At 44.9% G+C, this 21,252-nt stretch overlaps 1 protein-coding gene across 1 annotated transcript; it reads right to left on the reverse strand.

Moving 5' to 3' along the window:
• Window positions 1-759: 759 nt before the first annotated feature.
• ppp1r14bb (protein phosphatase 1, regulatory (inhibitor) subunit 14Bb) lies at window positions 760-20,408 on the reverse strand. Its single transcript, XM_076725282.1, has 4 exons — window positions 19,821-20,408; window positions 2,268-2,351; window positions 2,140-2,172; window positions 760-2,018 (listed from the first exon to the last, which is right to left on the reverse strand). The coding sequence occupies exons 1-4, from the start codon at window positions 20,019-20,021 to the stop codon at window positions 1,950-1,952; spliced, it is 387 nt and encodes a 128-aa protein (XP_076581397.1). The 5' UTR covers window positions 20,022-20,408; the 3' UTR covers window positions 760-1,949.
• Window positions 20,409-21,252: the final 844 nt, after the last annotated feature.

Genomic DNA, 21,252 nt, shown 5'->3' on the forward strand with positions numbered 1-21,252 from the left:
CTTGTGACAGCTATGGACCTGTCTTCCTCTCTCCTCCTTTCTCTGTCTGTGTGTGTGTGTGTGTGTGTGTGTGTGTGTGTGCGCGCGCACACATCTGTGTGAGAGGCAGCTGTGTTTGCTAATGTGTTTCCGTTTCCTCCGCCCCAAGGGTGGCCTGTGTGTGTGTGTGTGCGCGATTCAGAGAAAAAAGAAGAAAGGGTGAATGCATTTAGACAGCTTCAATGTAAGACAGTGGCCTCCCTCCCTCCATCCCTCCCATTAGGACGTCTCATTGGTGGGTCTACTGTCAGGCAGAGGACAGTACAAAGTCTCTACACCAACATGGCCATTTTCAGAGTTTCCCTGTAGGTGTGACAGCTCTGAACTGACGTGGTGGACTAAATCATTTCTAAGATAAAAACAGACAGTAAGAAAGAAACAGAGAGAGGGAGATTTAAAAAAAAAAAAAGAAAAAAAAAACAAAACAAGGCAGCTTTGTTCTAGGTCCCCCTGTCGGACTGTCAGTGTGTGTGTGTGTGTGTGACAAAATGCATCCAGAAAAAAAACCCCAAAAATCCAAAACAGGAACCAGTCCTATACTAAAAATCTAATTTGTCATACAGAACAGCAGAATATACAGGCCAGAGAAACACTCCTATTATGAATGTTGCTGTACATTATGTAGCAACATACGCACGTAGCATTTAGCAACACACAGACGTACACGTGTGTGCGCAGGCTGGACAGCAGTGGCTTCTAAAGAGCCCCTCTTACGACTGCACCACACATTTGAGGAAAGGAAACACATACTTAGCTCTTTTTTTTTTTCTTTTTTCTTTTTTCAAGAATTTCTATTCCTGCACACCCGACCTAAGAGAACCTACTTCTACCCTAGCCTTAAGGGAAGACTTTTAGTCTAAAATGAGTCGGACCGAATGACCACCACAGCCAACCAGTGACTTTTTTTAAGGTTCCACCGTTTCCAGGGATCAAATTCTCCTCTCTGTTGGACTAAAGACACATCATACATTATTCTTTGTGGTCAGAAGGTCAGATTTTCTTCCCAAATGACATAGTGCAGATTTCTCAAGAGATACACACACACACAAAAAAAAAACGACAGTCTTTAAATGCACCACTGTAGCAAATGCCTCTGATTACAGGGGGGATATGATCTGAAAAGACTGTATGGACCCCCCCGAAAAAAGTTTAAAAAACTAAAGTCAAGTGAATATTTCCGTGCCCTCAGAATGAACTAGAAAATATCAAGAGAGTCATGGTGGGGAGCTGGATCACTTACAGGTTTATACCCCTTACAATAACAAAATAAGGAATCTCATTGGTAGAGACATAAGCAATGATTAGGCCCTGCTTCAAGCTGATTGGCTGCTTCCTCCTTCTACTCCGTTCTTGGCCGTCGCAGACTCTCTCTCTTGTTCCTCTTCCCACTCTCGGCCGCTCCGCTCTCGGTAATTATGGGGCTCGTCTCATCTCAGCTCCTCTTCGCTTCCTCCTCAGACAGATGGAGGGTGGTGTGAGCAAGGGTGGGAGGAGGAAGAGTTAGATGAGGAAGAGGAGTGAAGCCGAACAAAGGGTGAAGGAGTGAAAAGGAGAGGGAAGCGTGCCTGGATTAAGACCAATGAATCGCCTGTTGTTGCTGTGGTTTCGGCCTGGATATTATGTGTTTGTTACTTTTCCTTCTTTGCTGATCATTTTTAAGAAGGAAGTCTGGCAAACAACAAGGCAAGGTCACAAAAAAGGAAAAATAAAAGCGATTTATGGGGCTGGATCCAGGCACCAAGAGCAAAAGAGATGGAAAGAAAGAAGAGGAAACAAGGTGCAGTTACAGGATTTCAATGAAGATCTTCAATGGAGGAAAACTGACATCAAAATAAAAGGATGGAAAGCGCGGCAGGAAGACGAGAGGTGAGGGCTGAGGTGGCGGGGGAAGAGGAGGAGGAGGGACGCCATCATTTCTTCTGAGGCGTGGAGAGCTTCTGCATCCCTCGGATCTTGTCAAGCAGCTCTGAGATGAAGTCCTACGGGGAGACAGGAGGGACGAAGCACACGAGGGGGATTCAGAAACAAAAAATCCACAGTGCTTCAGTATGGGGGTAAAGTGTTGGAGGGTGGAGGGATGGAAGAAAGAAGGAAACTTACTTCAGTGGGTTTAAAACAGTCGACCAGTAAGTCCTGCAAAACAATGAAGGACAGTCTGAGCATATAGTTTGTCTTATACATCCACATGTCCTTTGTCTGCATGCTCTAAGTCTATATCTGTGTCCTACCTTGACCCTGGCCGCCCGCTCGACGTCACTGGGCATATCCAGCAGCTCGTCCACGTCTATCTCCAGCTCTGGGATGGCCTCCTCCTACAACACACGCGACAAGAGGAAAAGAGAGGAGAGCACATTAAGACACGCGATTCCTAACTTCCTTAAAAAAGGTGGTGGGGTAACACTGCTCATGACAATCTGAGGGTGATGGCTCACTGTAAGCGCACGCACACGCACACATTAGTGAATCTCTGTTCATGGACACATGGAAAGAAACCCTCATACTTTCTATTCTTAGGCCCTGTGTTTATGGTATGTGGTTGTCCGCAAATAGACCAGCAGGGAGAATTTCTGTCTCTGTGCATGACGTGGTACAGTGAGTGATGAATGACCATGTCTGAACACTAGAGGGCGGTGCCCCTCCATTACCCCACGTGTTGTACCTGACTGAGAAAAGACAGTAGAGACAAAGAGCCAGGGTAGAATACAGATATTTTCAAATCGGATTTTCAAAGATGGAAAACAGAAAAAGAACATGTTTACTTAAATGTAGATTTCTATGCACACAGTTGGTGAAAAGACTTGTTCTGTGTGTTGGAAACAAGCTTCAAGCGCCGCAGCTCCACTTGAAGCGAATCTGAAACCCACACTCAATGAGATGTCCACAACTGAAGCATTGAAACAGGACAAAACTGCTGTAAATTCCTGTAACTTCATCGTTGATACCACCCATATCAGGAACTGAAATGCGTCCGTTTATCAAAAAGTAGGTTTGTAGAGAAATCGATGTCAAATTTCAGCATATGACGTGATTACAAGGATAGTTATTCGCTCTCTTGCCTGCAGTTCGATGAGCAGATCAACACCACTGTGACGTCTCTCTGTGAAATATGTACAAATTAAACAAATGAGACATAAGTTATTCAGTGAGCTTCAGAGATGCTGGTAGGCAGTTTTTGCCATTTTTTCCAGTCTTTGTGCTGAGCGAACTGGCTGCTGGATGAGGCTTGATCAGACACAAGAGGTACTGATCTTCTCCTCTGACTCTGACCTAGAGAGCAAATAAGCATATTTCCCTGAAATGTCAAACTATTGCTGTAAAACCAGGTCATATCCACAACAAGTGCATTATTGAAAGCTTGCATGTTAACCACTGAAAGTCATGCTGTTGCCTTAAGTGAAAACGCGCTGTTGTAAATCTCGAAAGGGTAAAATCTGCTCTGATTTTTAAACCTATACAGGAGCATTAACTATTCCCATTCAAAATTGGCTCATAATTCACCTTTAATAACAGAAATGCTGCAGTAAATACCCACTTATGCACTTTAATTTCAGCAGAGCAGTTCTTTTACTGCCTGATGCTGATAAGCTGATCTCTAATGTGAAGTTTAAGAGCACACTTGCCTCTAGCTCATATATGCGCCTTATCAAATAAATAACTGCGATAACTGAGTTCACTGTAAGTTCGTCTTTGTCTCTTTCTTCCTCTTCCTCGCCACGCCTTCTCCCTTAAGCCAATCAGTTCTTTTTTCATTTGAATCTGTCGCGCTGTAAGAAGCGGCTTCGTGGGCTCGCTCTCTTTCTCCGTTTCTCCATCTGTCTCACTCAGACACACTAGCTCAGTGTGTGCTATCAAAGCGGCTCACCACTGGCAACAACACACACGCGCTCTCGTGCAAACACTCGTTTCCCCCTCTTTCGCTGCTCAATTGCTACCCTATATTCATGTCATTCTCTAGGAATCTCTCTCTCGCTCTCGTCCTCCCCCTCGGTTAGAGTTGCCCACACCAGCTGTCTCTGCACCTGCCCAACTGCCCCCTACCCCATCACACACACACACACACACACACACACACACACACACAAATGCATGGACAGACAGACAGGCACAGCATGCTGTGTGTGCACTTTTGTGTGTCACATTAACTGATGGTAGTGAAGAGTCTTCAACATCACACATACACACCCTTTCTGTTCCACACACCTCGCACACACATGGATTAAAGAATTATAAAATGGGCATTAATAATAAGTCTGAGCTGGATGAAGTGTGTGTGTGTGTGTGTGTGTGTGTGTGTGTGTGTGTGTGTGTGTGTAAGGGGCGGGGTATGAGGGTTTAATTCTGAGTAGGACAGCCTGTGTGTGCGAGATAGAGACTGGAGGTGACAGACAGACAGAGTTACTGTCAGCAGAGTACACACACACGCACACACACACACACACACACAAACAAGATGACAAGCAGACATGCTGTAAGCAGCAACGCAGACAAAAATGTGCCAAAATACTGACACACACACACACAAAAGTTGAGAATAAGACATTGAAGCAGAAGAGGGACAAAAAGTACAAACGCACACACACACACATTCACAAAAGCCTCTTACCAAATTTCCAAATTAAAGCTCCACAAAATGGACTCAAAGGTGTTCGTGCTCTCAGACACACACGCTGACACAGCAGACATATTGAAGCTGTCTGTTATTTACACACACACTCTCACACACATATACAGGCTGTGAAGTCTGACACAAAGCCTGATCTGCACAACATGTGGGCTCCATGTGCCACTACATGCAGCAAAGAAAGCTAAGACGGAAACCACGAGAAAGACAAGAAGACAAAGGAAACAAGTGAAAGAAAAATAAGCCAGAATGTATTTTTTCTCAGGATAAAAGTAATACCGCTCAGGATTTCTATATTCTACGTTCTTCCTAACTTTGTAACCCTTTAATTTCTTCTATTAACTTGTGTCTTTGGCATACTCACAAGGTAAATGTAATGCACTATTAAATGGCTGTTAAATGTATCTGAAAAGAGTGAGCAACGCACACTCGCCTCCATTTTACTTTGATTTGAGAGACAAAGTGTTAAATCTGCGAGGGGGGAAGGGAACGCCCAGAGGAAGGAAGGTAAGAGGTTAAGGAGCATATCGAGAAGAGGGAGCAGCTGAGTGGAGCAGACCGAAGGGGGGAGAGAAAAGAGAAAGAGAGAGGCGAGGGGAGGGAGGGATGTTGAACAAGGCCGGAAGACAGGCCTCAGAGAGGAGACACAAAGAAAGCAGGGAATCACGAGGGAGGATTTCCCAAACACTCCTCCAGACTGACTTACTGAACCAGTCTGGAGTCTGGAGGGGGTTTTTACTGCTGGCTGCAGATGTGATATACACTGAAAAGTAGCTTCAAGGTATTAGTACACACTGCAGGATTGTAAGCAAAGCAGTGCTGTGTGGAACAATACACAGACAGACTAATGTGGTTCTTCTGACCCGGGACTCATTTCTGAAACACATCTGCAGTTTGGGTGTTTGATACAGTAAAGCAAGGAGCGTACGGCGTATTAGATGCATTTAAAGAAGTTTGACTGTGCAATTTGCAGTCACACATGTGCCAGGAATAGATAGGGAAACAGATCAAAACCAGTCAACAGCCCAACCGCTGACCAGTCAGCTCACTGGAAATGCCATTGCTCCAACAGGATCTCAGCTTCGACCTTCATTGCCCTGTTTGGATAGCCAGCTAGTTTCTCATCCGTTTGTAGGCTATCATGCACGCTGACCGCAAGTGATGTTTTAACAAAAGCATCATTTTCAGTTGAGCTGGAATCACAAGACTTAAGTGCGTCTGAACCACCAGCATCGCCCAATACACAAGCCGATACTGTACACTGGCATATAGAGCCATTTTATTGCGGTCTTTAAATTCAATTATACTCTTCCCGACAAGATCGTGAGTATGATTCACACACCACCACCACGATGAGGCTGAGACGGGGAGGGCGAGAGCAACAGACAGACGCACTGTCTGTCTGGAGGCTGCAGAACAGAGCAGAATCAAATGTGACAGTGTGTGCGCGTGTGTGTGTGTGTGTGTGCGTGTATGCAGGTCATAGTACTGTTCCTCTCACAGGGTACTGTGTAGCGGCTGCAGGATTGGACAGATCAAATGCCTGATGCAGCTCCCTCACTGGAAAACATAAGCTACACACAGACACACACACACAAGTAGGTCAGTGGCCTCACATTGCAACAGAAAGGCCTATCATGGCTACTGTAAATATCTCTGCAAAGGGAAGTGATGAGCGAGAGCAATGAAGCAAAGTCGGGGTTTCTCCAGGGAAGTTTGGTCAGAGAGTACATTGAAAAAAAAAAAACATACTTGTGTCAGTAGTTTTTATGTTAGACTGACTTGATTTCACAGTTCTCCAACTGACCTCAGATCTGATTAAAACATCCAACATGCTGCTAGAAAAGGCTGAGGTGCACAAAATTCAATTCGAAGATGAACAACGCAGATAATAAAAAGAGCGATTTGAGCATCAAATCAGAGAGCTCTTCAAGAACCACCCGTCAGATACTAATAGAACCATGTATGCGTTGGCACATTAACTGTAATAAGATGGATATAAGCCAGGAGGGAAGCTGCATGTGGAAGTAGGTCACAGAGGCCACCTACAAGGATTACACAGCAGTGATAACTCACTTCATAACTGGTTCCTGTGATAGCATCTAGTATGTAAACGTGCGGGTTACAGAAAGACCATGTAGAGGACAGGAATTCATATGTAAAGAATAACAGAGAGCCTTAGGTTCACCAAACGCTGGATGATGGTGATAAATGGCCTCTTTTACTTTCCTCAGTAACAAACCAGGATAAAAATAGTCAGACGTCAGGATGGCCGATCGCCCGTTTCGCTACAAAAACAATGTTTTGGCTGGGTTAACGTGCAGGGGGAAAGAGGAGGGGGGAGGAGAAGGAAGTTGGGAGACAGAGGGAAGTGATGGCTGGAGCAGGCAGGATAGAGGAAGAGGAAGAAGTAGGAAAAGTAGGCCGCGTGGCACTAAACAATGTCGCCATTCACTCCCAATTTCCGTGTGTGTGTGCTTGTTTTGACTGAATAAACCAGACGACTTCATACATCACTTGCTCCCTCGCTTCAGTTCTTTCCCTTCTCGTCGAATCGACGTGGAAGTACAGATGGAGAGGGGAGGCGGACATGTGATCTGCACGTTAGACGCAACAGATTTTACACCGCTCCACTTTGAGCCTTCCCTGTTCACTCCTCTCTGTGCGGGGACTCGTGTGTTGGGGGCAGGCCAAGCCGGAGAGCGTTTTTACTCACTCTGTCTATGTCTGTTTGGATTACTGAGTGTGTGTTTATATGCGTGTGCCCCATTAAAACTATTATGCTTGGCTGGTTGACACAGGTATAAAATATGTGTGAGCAATGACACTGACAAGTTACGCACACACAGGCAATGTAAGCACAGGCATAGCTGAGATTGTTTGACTGTTAGTGTGTTTTGGTTCTCCCGGCTGAGAGAACAAAGTGTCCACAAATTAGTTTTGCAGCTCCACATCGCTAACACCAGAGCAAGAAGGGTGCTGGTATTACGCCATCATTCAACAGCTAAAGGTTAAATGTCTGAAAACAAAGCATCTGGGTGGATTTTCTGCAATACTTAATGCTCTTATTTCAGCCACAAAGAAAATACACAGTATATTCCTGCATTGCTCAAGTTCAGGATAGTGGTGAAACATGCTTCTGCAAAGATTCACAGAGAAGGAGCGTTCAAGGTAACTCCAGCTCACAACGACTCACGGATGAGGTGATAAACACACCTGCCAATTCGCACGTATGCATGTGCAGGCTTGTTTATTCGATAAGCAATGATTGATTGAGCTGTAAAATATATGCAATAAAGCAGGTGTTGAGCCAAACACCAATCATGGGATTAAACCATGGAGAGCATTGTGTGACCCACTAGATGTCCTTCCCAGAACTCAGAAGTTCTAGTTTCGTAGAAAATGATGAATTCAAGGAAGAGAGGAAGGTGAAGGCTATGCTGTGCAGGTAATTCTTGTGCATGGGCATGCAGATGAACACCTGTCTGTCAAAATAACAAAAACATCTTAGAAGTTGAAAGCTGAAAAGTTGCCTGAGAGCCATCTTGAGGTGATAATTCATGGCACCCTTGTGACTGATCTGGTAATTTAGTCTACGGTCATCTGATTAACACACACACAGAGGGGGAGGTCAGCATAGAAGCAATGGAAAAATACTGTCCTCGAACGTGCTTCCTGTCATGCTCCGTCTCTTTATCTCTATGTCTCCTTTGATGCCCTCCCTCTCTGGTCGCCATTACCACTCTGTGCTGCTCTCGTATAAATCACCCTCGGCACGTCTGTAATAGGGCAGCTCATTGAGTTTGGGCCACCTTGCTGCGGGCATGAAATACCACTTGTGAGACAGCGCGAGAGAGAGAGAGAAGCTAAGGGAGAGGGAGTCACAGAGGGGTCAACATGGGTGGAGGGATTAGGGATGCATTGTGTCAGTCATCGCCTGCTGCTTTCCATCTTCTTTCTATCTCCCCCTGTCTCACACGAGTGCTTATCAGGAATCTGCAGGCCTTTCAATAATACACACTGTTAGCTTCCCTCTTCCTCCTTTTCTTCCTCACATATGTTTGGGTCAAAAAGAGTCAAATAAGGCTTTTTTTTAAAAAAAAAAGGTCTGTTCGCTTATTCCTCTCTTATGCAGTGAATGGGTTAAAAGAGCAGAGCACGCAGCTACTTCCTGTCTGGGCACGTGACCTTGGGAGATAGCGGGGGGAGGAGAGGTCGAACGAGATCTGTGGGAAGTGGCGAGGCTGAGTGCTTGTTTGAGAAAAATAAGTGTGTGTGTGTTAAGACAGACGCTTTAAGAGGGCAGAGTTGACAGTGACATTAGCAATACTGGTGTTTGTGTGTGTGTGTGAGCACAATTAATCTAAGTGGTGACTGGCTGCAGTAATGAATATGTGGCCTCTCTCTCTCTCTCTCTCTCTGTCTCTCTCTCTCACACACACACACACACACACACACACACACACACACACACAACCATAAACCACAACAATCCATAATCAATACAATGCAATGCACTTAATCCAGTCTGGAGTGTGCATGTAGCATCTTGTGTGTGTGTGTTACTGTGCACCTTTCATTTGTGTGTACGGTTGATCTTCATCTCTATTACGCATCTAATCAGTTGGATGTGCTTCCTCTCAGGAAGAATATGATGTCCTGTTTTGAATCATATGAAAAACAGAGAGAAAGAGCCGCCAGCAAATCAGTTGAACTGAGCTGACCGCTTCACGGCCAGCTTACAGCCAGGAGAGCCACTACAAAATAGAATGTCACTGTTTTGTCAGCCATATTTTCTTCCTTCCTCACACCTTGCTGTGCAGCTTGCAGTAATGATTTAAATATTCTTTCTTCCAATTGATGAAACTAACAGGACAGATTTATTTGTGCATGCACCCCTGTGGAAGCTCCTATATGTTGCCATTCTATAAAAAACCCTCTTAAAACAACATGCACCCCTCATTTATCGCACAGGCTCCATACAGTTTCCACTGCAGCCCTGTCGGCCTTTCTGCTATCTCACTGCAGATGAAGTGCAAACGGCTCTGTCACGTTAAGTAAAAGGAACCAGAGCCTCCGGAGTCTGGTGGTAGTGATGTGGGTATTGTGCTGTGTGGGTTGCTTCAGACTTTGCATGAGAGAGCCAAACCAAACAGACTCCAAGTACACAGAATGTATCTTCACATGATGACAGGAAACATTCATCACTATAATTATAATCACTATGAACCAGCACAGTAGTTTGGCTGTTCTTACACCATAATTATGTAACAATAACAGAAATATATAGCTTTAGTACATGCTAATATAGAGTAAAATGATATCTGGCAATGGATAGCTGAACCTAGAGCTACTGATAGACATCTATTGACCCAGTTGCCCCAGAACACACACAAATACTGCTAAAAAAAATCTATCCGGAGAGTTAAAATGTAGAATGTCACCCAACCTTGACCCCCCAAAAGCTGTCCATACTCATAGCTGCTCACAGCATGGTTGAATGATTCCCACATCAGCTTGTTTGGCCTGACTGAATGGTTCAGTAGTTTCTGTGTGTTGACTGGAAATGTCTGTGCTGAAGCCTCTCTGGGGTATAACGCTCTGCTGGTCCCTCAGGGTCACAACCAGCCTGCGGAAGACTTGTACTGGCAACCGTACGGCGCTGCCAGGGCTGGAGCCCTGCCGCTGTGTTGCACCGGCTAATTACTACAAGAGGGCAACAGTTTGCCACAGCTGCTGCTGACAGTTTCACTCACTTTTCAGTAGCTGCCTTCATCCGACTGTGAAGTAAAATCTAATGCAAAAATCTGCAAATATTGTCCATTTGTTACTGTTTAACACAGTGTAATAGTACTATTTGTTTGCCCGACGGGTGATCTAAGGGAAGTGCAGCACAGGAATAAGTGGTTAGCACCAAACAGTGATCAAAACAATAAAAACACCAAAGAAACTGAGGCCCATTTCAGCAAAGTCGTGGAATGTTGTAACAATCAAATCAATTGCAATGCATTTTTGTGGGCTTGGTACAGGCAAACACAGTAATAACACACAGAGTATGTCAGTCAGCTGAAGCTGGAAGCTGGGAAGTAACAGAAGGCCTGTGGCCGCTCACTTTTAAACTTTGCTTCCAATTTCCATGCAGCTTTTAATGATTTGCAAATAAAAGACCTGGATGGATTCAGCTTCAACCTCTCCCTCATACACACACACACACACACACACACAAAAAGGAAATCCATCTCTCTCTTCGGCCCACTCTAATTACAAAATCTCCCATGCATCCATTTGAAATATGTGAACCGGACAGTATCTCAAGTGCCCACTTTCGCCCTCCACTCTCCACCTCATCTCCAGTCATTTCTGCAGCAGAGAACAGGGGGCAGATCTGAGGAGGAGATCATAACCCTCCACAAAGACCGCTATCGATGCGTGTGTGCGTGCGTGCGTGCGTGTATGCATGTGCACATGCAGCTTGGGAACACTGGAAAAAGTAGCCTGTGGTGTTCTCACAAATTGATTTTTTGTTTTCTTCCATCAGTTTCTAATTATCATGGGAGCAGTAAAAATGAAAAACTCAAACAAAGAAAGAAGCGAGGAAGACCACGCACACGCACACACACACACATACACGAACACACACATCTCTACTACGAGCCAGAGGAGTCATTACCACTACAATTGGACTGAAAGAAGAGATTACGCGCAGATTAAAATAAGAATGCATACAAACAAGGATTACTGCAGATTATCATTATGTCACTCTTGGCAAGTACTATTAACACAGCCAAAGGGCCCAGCATTCATTTGTTCATTTGCCATTTAATGAATGACTTATTCCTTTATTCTGGCAGTTTTAGACAGGAGTGGACTTTGGCGGTCCGACAAGGTCATCCAGGGTCCACTTTGATATTTTTTCTCTCCTAATTTTCACCCGCTTCGCCTGAGAAACGCCGATGTTTATTTGTCGAGCCTTTTAATGCTTTTACCCGCCGTTACTGACATGTAATCCGTCTGGATTTCAAAAGGGATTAGAGAACATTTTAAGTCTTTGATGCAGATCAATCATCAACACGACCTCTGACTTCTCCAATAAATGAATGCTTTGGTTAAATTCCATATTCAGTCAATCAGAGGATAAAAAAAAGCACAATGTGGGAGATTCCATCAGATTACCATAAAGAAGCAAAAGCAGACAGGAAACACATGAAACAGTAAACCTAAGACCCTTTTTCTGAGTGATGCTTGTCAGTGTTAATATGAGACAATGAAAAAGCCACTTGAAGTTTAATTTGTATTCCCGGCGCATAGGGAGGTTATGGACAGACAGTGGTTATGTCTGTCCCAGCGTGATCACTCATTAATGATTCACAAACTGATTTGTTTGATTAGAGAGGAAGTTTCTGTGGACGTCTTGGCCACTTTTGTCCTACTTTTAACACTTGTCAACCATTGGAATCCATCGCAGCAGATGGGAATTCAAGCTGACCACTGCCAGTATTTCACTCAGGAGGTGAACGAGTGACCACTGGTGTTGATTTGTTCATTCAATGCCCTTAATTCCAACATCATGAGAGTGTGAGTGAGTGAGTGAGCAAGAGGAAGAATGAGAGAGGCTTCCTGATGAATCAGTAGCTAGTACTAAGTTCTGACACTCTGACTCTGCCCAAATATGGTCAGTTGTTCCTTCCTGCTCAGTGGCTAAATACGAATTGTAGCAATAAACCCGGATCGCAAAGATCACACATGGAACACGCCTATAGTATAAAAAATGTAAAAATGAGACGCTTAATAAATGACAGAAGAGATTTGTAACTCAGCCCTTTGTCTGTCATCGTCTATCTGCGTACCAGCTGTCTGTCCATCTGTCCACACATTTTTCATCCATCCATTTCTTCCCAAAGCCATTTTAACCAGAGCCGTTTTCATAACCGTACCAGAATCCTGCCGTGTCATTTCTTCTACACTGTGATACCATGAAAGCTTAGGTGACATCATGGAGGATATGTGAAGCCAACATGGCACTACTCTAACCTGGCAAACGCTTTATCAGCGGCTGTTTGTCTGCTTGAGACTCAGAGCAGGTCACGAGGTCACAGGCGATGCCAACAGAGCGCCACAGCTCTGATCGCAGTCTGACCGCTCATCTATTAGTACCTGCTGAAAGCTACTTAATATTAAAAATCGCATCAAGTTTGACATCATCCATCAGCCTCTCTAAATAAATGCATTAACAGGGAAGACATTGTGCACACGGTGCCTGTTCAGTCTGTTATTGGGGCGCAAAAAGTATAAGAAACACACTCAGAGGCAGTGGATAAAGCCACATACTGGCATATGCTTCAGTGCAGCTCAACTGGCATCTCCTCTAATGCACCTCCTGGGATTAGAATACACTCCTGAGTGGATCTGTGTTACCTCGCTCAACCTGCCGGCAGTTGGCATTACGTACAAAGAGACTCTGTGATGATAACGACTTACGTAACGAAAGAAAGATGAACGCCTGCTCTTGCCAACTCAAGCCGCAAATATTAAATATTGGGACAGTGGCTTTGTCTGCTGTTTAAATATGGTTTCAACATGGAGGCTGAGACACGCGCAACATCATAACCTCATGTTCATCTCTCATTTGAAAGCACTATTACAGCAACAGCACCCTGGAGTCACATATGGTAATAACACTGGCCTGTGTACCAAACTGCCTCACTATTATGTCCATGCTCACTTTAAAAAGCCTCCTCAGGGGTGCTAGAGCTTTCACACAACAGCGGCTATCAAAAGCATATGTAGCATCTTAAAATGCACTAATTAAAAAAAGCTCAGTAAGGAGCACACAAACTGTATGATACATTGTAGACCAGTCAAAGTAATGAGCGGGGAAGCACAGGGGTACTTAAATGCATCGCAGTCATTACGTTTATGGGAGCATAAGATATTAACAGCTTGTCTATTTACAGGGTGCATATTAAATGTGCACACATGTGATATACACGACTGTTCAGCGGGAAGATTGAATGGACAACAGACTTCCAACTTTGTAAACCCTCTCATCTCATCAAACGAGTTACTGCCTGCTGTTAGCTTTCTTGCAAGCCGCAGAGTTTCGTAATCGAGCTATGAGCGCGCCCTGCTTGAGTTGCAATCGTTAAGGGAAAATGGTACCGTTTAAAACTTTTACACTTGGCTGCCAGCCCAACCCCGCGTAACAGAGGATGGAATGACAAGCTCATCAGGCTTAGCTAGTACTGAAACATAACACGGAAGGGTTCGACACGCCGGAGAGGTGTCACACAATCAGTATGTACAGGCTACGCTGGCTGACGTGTTGACAGCACATGCCGAGGATTGTGACAAGCACAGAACAGCGAAAGAATCAGGAAAGTATGCAAGATGCATGGATGTGGACACACGTGCCCACGTACACTGTTCAACTACATGTCCACAAGATGCAAACAAACAGGAGGCCGCTCTTCTTAGCAGCGCTCCATAGTGCTACCAGCGGTCAAAGACTCCTCAGGGTACCTTTAAGATATTCACAATGTGTCTACCTGGCTGCTAGATTGTTGTTTCCAGTCCTGCATGCTTACATATCAGCATCAATTATGCATGATAGATGGTGAAACCAAGAAGGACACGTGAGAGTGTGTTTGTGTGACTCTACAGGTGCGTGCATTGATTGCATGTGGTGCTTTTGAGGGAAAGTTAACTTAATCTGTTTTCCAATGTGCTGTGTTTGTCTATTTTTTCTTACACACTTCCTGTAACAACATGCATAAACATTCCCCCGAATGACTCACATCCCTCATTCTCTCTCTCTTTCCCTCCATCCCTGCCTTCCCTCGCTCGGTGTTCTTAACTTCCTTCCGATCTCACTCACGCACCACCCAAAACACACGCTTAAGTCTCCCTCGCTCGCAATATTCGTGGTGGTCTTCCTCCTCTCTTGACTTGGTTGATTTGTTCCCCCCCCTGCGTCCTAAAACGTGTCCACGTGGTCATTCAGCAGGTCAGGCTACAGTGCATGCTGACTCACCCCACGTCCGACAGGAAAAAGATCTGTGTCTTCAACATGTAGACCCACATGTAACCTATTAACACGATGCATGCCTCTGTGCGAATGTGTGTGTGTGTGTGTGTGAGGGGGGGGGGGGGGGTGTTTACAAAGACACACTGGAGTCTTTCACTCCCGCTGTGTAACAACCAGTCTTTGTAGTCACCCTCTTACGCACACTGAGAGAAACAGGGTAATACTGATTGGTATTCAGACCTTTAAGTGTAAGGTTTAAGCAAATGCTGCACCTTCTACGTATGTGTTTTTTGTGCATGTGTGTGTCCACATTCTGCAGACATACACCACCAGGAAGCATGCAGAGTTTTTATTAGCCTGGCTGTAACCATCACTTCTAAAACTGTCCGCTGTTAGAGACCACAACAGAGTGAAAATGAGGAAACATCTTTAAGGAATAATCCATTTACAGGCTTCTTCCACTGTGCTGTTCATTGCTTTGGGTTTATGTGAGAAAAATGTATTCAGCTGTCAGAAGTCACGGTGTGATGTTTTCAGAGGCTGATCGACTGCAGTTAAAAAAGTTCGCTTTCGTCACTGCTATAACATTATTTGCTGTGTTCTCCGTTAAGTGTGTGTAGCTAGAAACAGCAGTGGACACGTGAGAAAACCCGCTCTGACATCCTGGTCTACTCCTACTGCTTTTTCCCTCTCCTCTTGCCATCCCCTCTAGCTTTTTTTTTTCCCTTCTCTTCCCCCGTTTATTGCATTCCTGCTCACCAATCCTGCCTCTGTTCTCGCCCATATTCCCATCTGTGTTTATGTGTGTGTGTGTATATCTGTGTGGCCACGTAGGACCCTGGAGTTTTAGGACTGGTCCGCCCACTCGCTCCACTGTTAACTACGTAGCTACTACTCAGTGTAAAGCGAGCAGAATAGCAGCAAACTGGGAGAAAATGAGTCTTTGCTTGGCAAATAGCATTTAAGAGCACAGTTACCATGGAAATGATACCAAGGGCTGGAGTGAAATTTGATCATTTTTACTAGAAGTGGAGTTGGGAACTTTATGAGAGCATAACCCCCACTTTCCTTTTCCCTAGAGTTAGCTCAAACTCACTTACCTTACATTCAAACCAGTAATAGAGAGGAGGCTCAATAACAAAGTGTACACAACTTATCCTCGAAGAAAAACTCCCTGATTTCATTATGTGCCCAATAACCCCCTTAAATCCCAACATTTCCTGCCAGTGTAGTGTTTATGTTTTTACACTAACCCGGTTTACAGTTGGGTTTCATATATAAACTGTGAGATAGTTGGGAATTGTGGGATTTGGAGGCTCTGTTACTGTGGTTCCCAACCATTTTTTGGTCTTCAGATGTACCCCCACCGCCCTATCAGAGGAGCTCAAGCAGCCAGTTGACAGACACCACCCGTCATGTTCCAAATGTGTTGAAGATGGATGATATTTAACACTATAATGATGATGTTACAGTCATTTTTCATACAATTGGACCGTCTGTGTTTAGGTTAGTTTGGTCAAGTTTGCATTCATCCTACAAGTGGCAGAAGCTCAGTATTTCCATTGCTTTTAGCTATTTCAACCATTCACCCATCGTTTTGAGCCATTTCACCATTTATCCAACAGCTATCAATTCTAACCATTCCTCTTAGCCCCTCCATTACTTTCAGCTAACTCTTTCAGATACGTGTCTGTTACTTTTAGCTCTGCTCTGCTAACAAAACCAGGGAGCATTTCTTCAGCAAAGCAAATGCCACATTAACATGAACTGCGGCTACTCGCTAAATCCCTCTTAATATAACAACTGAATGGCTCTAATTATAACCCGGCGCTGATAGAAAATAATGAAAACGGGAGCTTTGGGGAAATGATGGAATTTTACTCAGCTTTCTTTTACTAAATGGACACAAGCCTTTTTTTTTCCACTGCATGGTTAACCAACATAAACATTTAAAAAGCCTTGTTGCCATGGAATCGCACTAAGGCTCGGCTCCTCGCTATTAGCCATAGCAGCTCTGACTGATAGCCTGACTAAGTGGCTGGATGAATATCTGACAAGCTGGCTGGCAGAAATGACTGGCTGACTGCTTGTAGCGTGTTTAAAGGGATTATATGAATGGCAAAATAGCTCATTATGAATTCCCTGTTGAACAAACTCCGTGCGGTTTTATAAATAGTGGAAATATGCACCCAAGAAATAAGAGAAATGGAGGGAGATAGAATAATAGGAAATAATGAATGGTGAAAAACATGGATTATGATATGAGTCAGAACTAAGAGACAGATGTGGCACGAAAACAAGGGAAAGAGGAAGCACATGAGGGATTAAGGGAGGCAAGAGGAAGAAAAGGAGTGAAATCCAAGGCCACATGCTCCATGTCTTTTGTGAGTGAACAGGATTCTCCCAGTACCCGGTCTGCTCCCTGACCGGCTAAAGCTGCCTCTCCAGTTACACTGTTTAGTAGCACGTGCTCCACATTTCCCCGTCTAAATGAGCCCAGTGTGTCTCCATCAGTGTGCTGACTGTAAATTAATCTCTTTGTTGTCTAACAGCCTCGGCAGAGACGGGATGGGGGACAATGAAAAGGAGGGGAACCACAGTGGATGGAAGCAAAAAACAGACATCATCACTGGAGGTGAATGAGAGCCGTGTGTCCGAAAATGTGAAATAAAACATTAATATCTAATTTGAGTGAGTCGGACCTGTGATCTGACAATGATAAATCATTACCACGGCCGCAGTGACACCTGTTTGTGGAGTTTTGGACTCTCTGTGACCCTGTTTGCTCAGGTGAAAAGCAGTCAGGTATCAGAGCATTAAAGCATGCACGACCGAAAGACTGAGTGGATCAGTGAATGATGGGTGGGTGAATGAATGAAAGATCGCACACTGAGAAAGACAAATATTTATCCATGAGAGTGTGCACTGCCTGCTGTCATTCACTGAAGATTTACTCCTGAACTCATGCAATTTTTTGTCTCGGTGAGACTTTAATGCAAAACATACCAATTCATCATTGGTAAGTAATCAGAGCCCATTGATTTTAAAATCCTCTCTAGGCCATTTAATCACCTCTGCTGGCATGTGAGTCTCCCTAGTATCCCTGTTACTTTATTATTATGCACATTTCATGGGCTCTGTTGGGTGACGTTGGTTTTAAAAGCAACTAGTTACATTAAAAGATGACTGCCACTGAAAGGGAACTTGTCACATTTACAGTTCTACCTACTTAGAAAAGGAACTTGTTAAAGTACTTTTGCGTTATCAGAAATGACTGTAAGTCCACCTTTCAGTGTGTTGACTGTATCATCATTGCATAACCTACTCATTACAAAGTAACCCATTAGAGTAGTGAGATTACTGCAGCATCTTCACTGGTTAGGAAGGCCAGCTCTGTGCTGGGATGCCCCCTCCTGATGGAGGTGTTAAGAGGAAACAATGGTTATCTATTGTCCCTGATAGAGAACATGTCCCATCCCACGCAGGACACTCTGATTCTGGTGCCTCTCACTTTTGCCCTATCCCCCTTTGCTGCTGTCATACTGCAAATTTCCCCGCTCTGATTAATAAAACTTTATCTTATCATGTCTTATCTTTACACTCATGTTTAATTGGGGCACAGGGCATCATCTGGTTACATTCAGTCACGGCATGTCATTTGGATTTTGAACTTCCAGGTAGCAATGGCGTAACAGCCAACCTCCCAGAAGAGTGGTCAGTAATGGCCAACCTGTCTGCAACGAGACAACAACTCCACCATTACAGCAAAAGCCGGACCTTCCCTTCGTGCTGTCTGCTCGCCTCACTGCAGGCTGGAGATAAATATATGTAGAAAGTTGAGAGAAGTTGCGAGACAGGCCTTGTGAAATTGGAACAAGAAGCAAAAATGGCAGCTATTTTTGTTTTGATCTTACAGCACAAAAGTCAGGCTTTTCCTCTATGGACCAGCCTGACCTGGTGTAAGCATGCGTGATTTCGCCTCCAGCAACCCGCCTCCTACAGTGTCACTCTGAGGATCCTGGCCTGGCTGTCCTTTTATCTGTTTGCCTACTAGGAATCCTCCAAACCTGTTAAGTCGTTGTATTCCTCACGCTAGGAATAGAATGTGGGTCAATGCCAGCTCAGTAGAGTCGACATGAGCTTACCAACTACTGACGCCAGCAGCCACGCCACAGCTGCCGCCAGGCTGCATTAGAACCGCGCGGCTCTCCGTGTGTCACCGTGACCAAAGGTTTGATGTGTGATAGCGCAGAGGGACTCTAAACTGCCACTGATGCTTATGCAAGCTCATTACTACAGGGAGTTCATTATAAGAGGCCCCCTGACAAGATTTAGGCCTGGACCCCCCACACGGACGCATCCGGATCACCTCGGTGTCTGTTGGTTGCCCTCACCACATTTTGCTCTGCTTAAAAGTTTGCAGTTAGAGAAGACAAGAAATGAGGGAGGGGGCTCACAACAAGGGTCTTACAGCCTAATCAAATCAAAGATACAGGCACACATGAAAAGGCTTTTTGCTCTTCATTTCTATGTTGAATTATTCCTATTAAAACGAATGCTGCTAACTTGTTTTTACACCCCAACGCAGCTCTCAAGCAGCGCTTAAACAATGCCTTTGATGCCATGAATATGACATAAGAGGCAGTTTCCGGTCAGCCATTAATACTGGATTAAAATGAATTCACAGGTGTGCTTTAAAACACCTTCAGCCAATCAGAGCGGAGAGCAGAGGCCGTCTATGTCACGATTAGGCTCTAAAGCTTCATCAGCCACATTTCGCCTACCTGTGAGTGAGGGGCTGAAGTTTAACCACATGGCTTTTGTGTGACTCTTATGCATGCCTGGCATGGATTCTTTGTTCCTGATAACGTTCACACTCTTTGCTCATTTTCCGTCTTCATTACCTCATCTACTTACATATGGCCCATACTACAGGCTATAGAACAAGCGAGGCTAGGCCAAAAGCAGCGACAAAGGGCCCGTTCATGTTCCTTTATCAACAGTTTGCTCAGACGGACAGACGAGCTCCAGAGCTGATAAACTGACTTATTAGGCTACAGAGCCCAATTACTTAGCGGGGCCGCCTGATCAATACGTTCGATCGGTTTCGAGGCCGGTTATTGTTAGTGTCTTTACCTCACAGTCGTAGAGGTCCGTTAGCTGGTCGATGATCCACTCCTCCAGGTTCAGTCTCTTCCTCAGCTCCTTACGGTCGTATTTGACGGTTACGCGTCCCTGCTTCCGAACGGGTGTCTCCGGTTCCTCCGTGGTGCCGGCCGGCGTCTGGAAATATACCCGGGGTTGAGGGCTCGTCTCCGGGCTTGTTACAGCAGCCATGGTCGCTCGGTTTTGGGGGAAAAAAATCGCCCCCCGGAGGTGTAGAAGTGTGAAAGGGGCGACGGAGAGGAGGCGAAGCGGTGAGAGGACGTGCGGCTGGCTCGCTTTTCCGCACTGAAAAATCGCCGGCTGAGAAATGTGTGACTTGAAATCCCCCCGAAGAAACAACGTTTGGACCTGCTGCTTTTGTTGTCCAAAATCGCTCAAAGGGACATTGGCAGTGGACCGACCGCTTCCACAAAACAAAAGGGACCGACGGGCACGGCGAAACGTAAAGTGTTACCGGCTTATTGGGCTATTTACAGCATGCAAACTCCGCTTATATAAAAAGAGAAGGCAGCAGGAGCAGAGCCGGCCTCAGCTCCTCATTCAGTACAAAGAGAAATCACACGTCTCTCTCTCTCTCTCTCTCTCTCTCTCTCTCTCTCTCTCTCTCTCTCTCTCTCTCTCTCTCTACCCACGAGAGGTGCGTGCGCGCTCTCTGACTCGAGCGCATCCGACGTAGCGCGACTGAAAAAAAGGGGAAAAAAACCCAACAAATGTCTTTTTTTTTCCAACTTTGAAAACCACTTCACCCCTCTCCTCTCGTGTACACTCCCCCCACCCCCTCTTTCCTTGAACGTTCACATGTGACCCCCCTCGAGCCCGCTGCTCTCGTTTTAACACGGCTCGGCTCACTTGGCACGAGGAGAACACGCTCAGCTGCTGGCATCATCAAATACCAAACATCAAAGATGGACATTTCATTTTTGTCTGCGTGTTCTTATCCCCCTTTAAAAGACTTGAGAGACATATTCAATAGCCCAACCTTTGACAAACTTTTTGACTTTTGAAATTGCCTCTTAGTCATTGTGATCACATGAGCCTGCCAGAGCCAAACCATTAAGACCTGCTTGGCTTGTATTGCGTTGTGCAGCACTCTGTCCTCACAGAGTATTTACACAAATTTCCAGTTTGCCCGGGGCCCCAACTCCTTCAAATACCATTTGCATGCTTGTTTGACTATACCTCACAACCGTTAAAATACCTCGTCTGCATTGTGTGAACTGCAGACAGGGAAAAAAAATTTCACACCTAGATTTCACAGTTTGAGAAAAGCTAGTTCACAATCTCCAAAAATGACAACATACGTAATGTTTGTGAAATTGAGTTTTTCTGTTCTAAGATCACACGGTTTATTATAAGCAGCTAGTTTGGGATCAGTGTTGGAATTCAAATTTTAGGTTTCATC

The sequence above is a fragment of the Chaetodon auriga genome, chromosome 24 (genome assembly GCF_051107435.1).
Source record: "Chaetodon auriga isolate fChaAug3 chromosome 24, fChaAug3.hap1, whole genome shotgun sequence".
In the NCBI taxonomy this organism is placed as follows: domain Eukaryota; kingdom Metazoa; phylum Chordata; class Actinopteri; order Chaetodontiformes; family Chaetodontidae; genus Chaetodon; species Chaetodon auriga.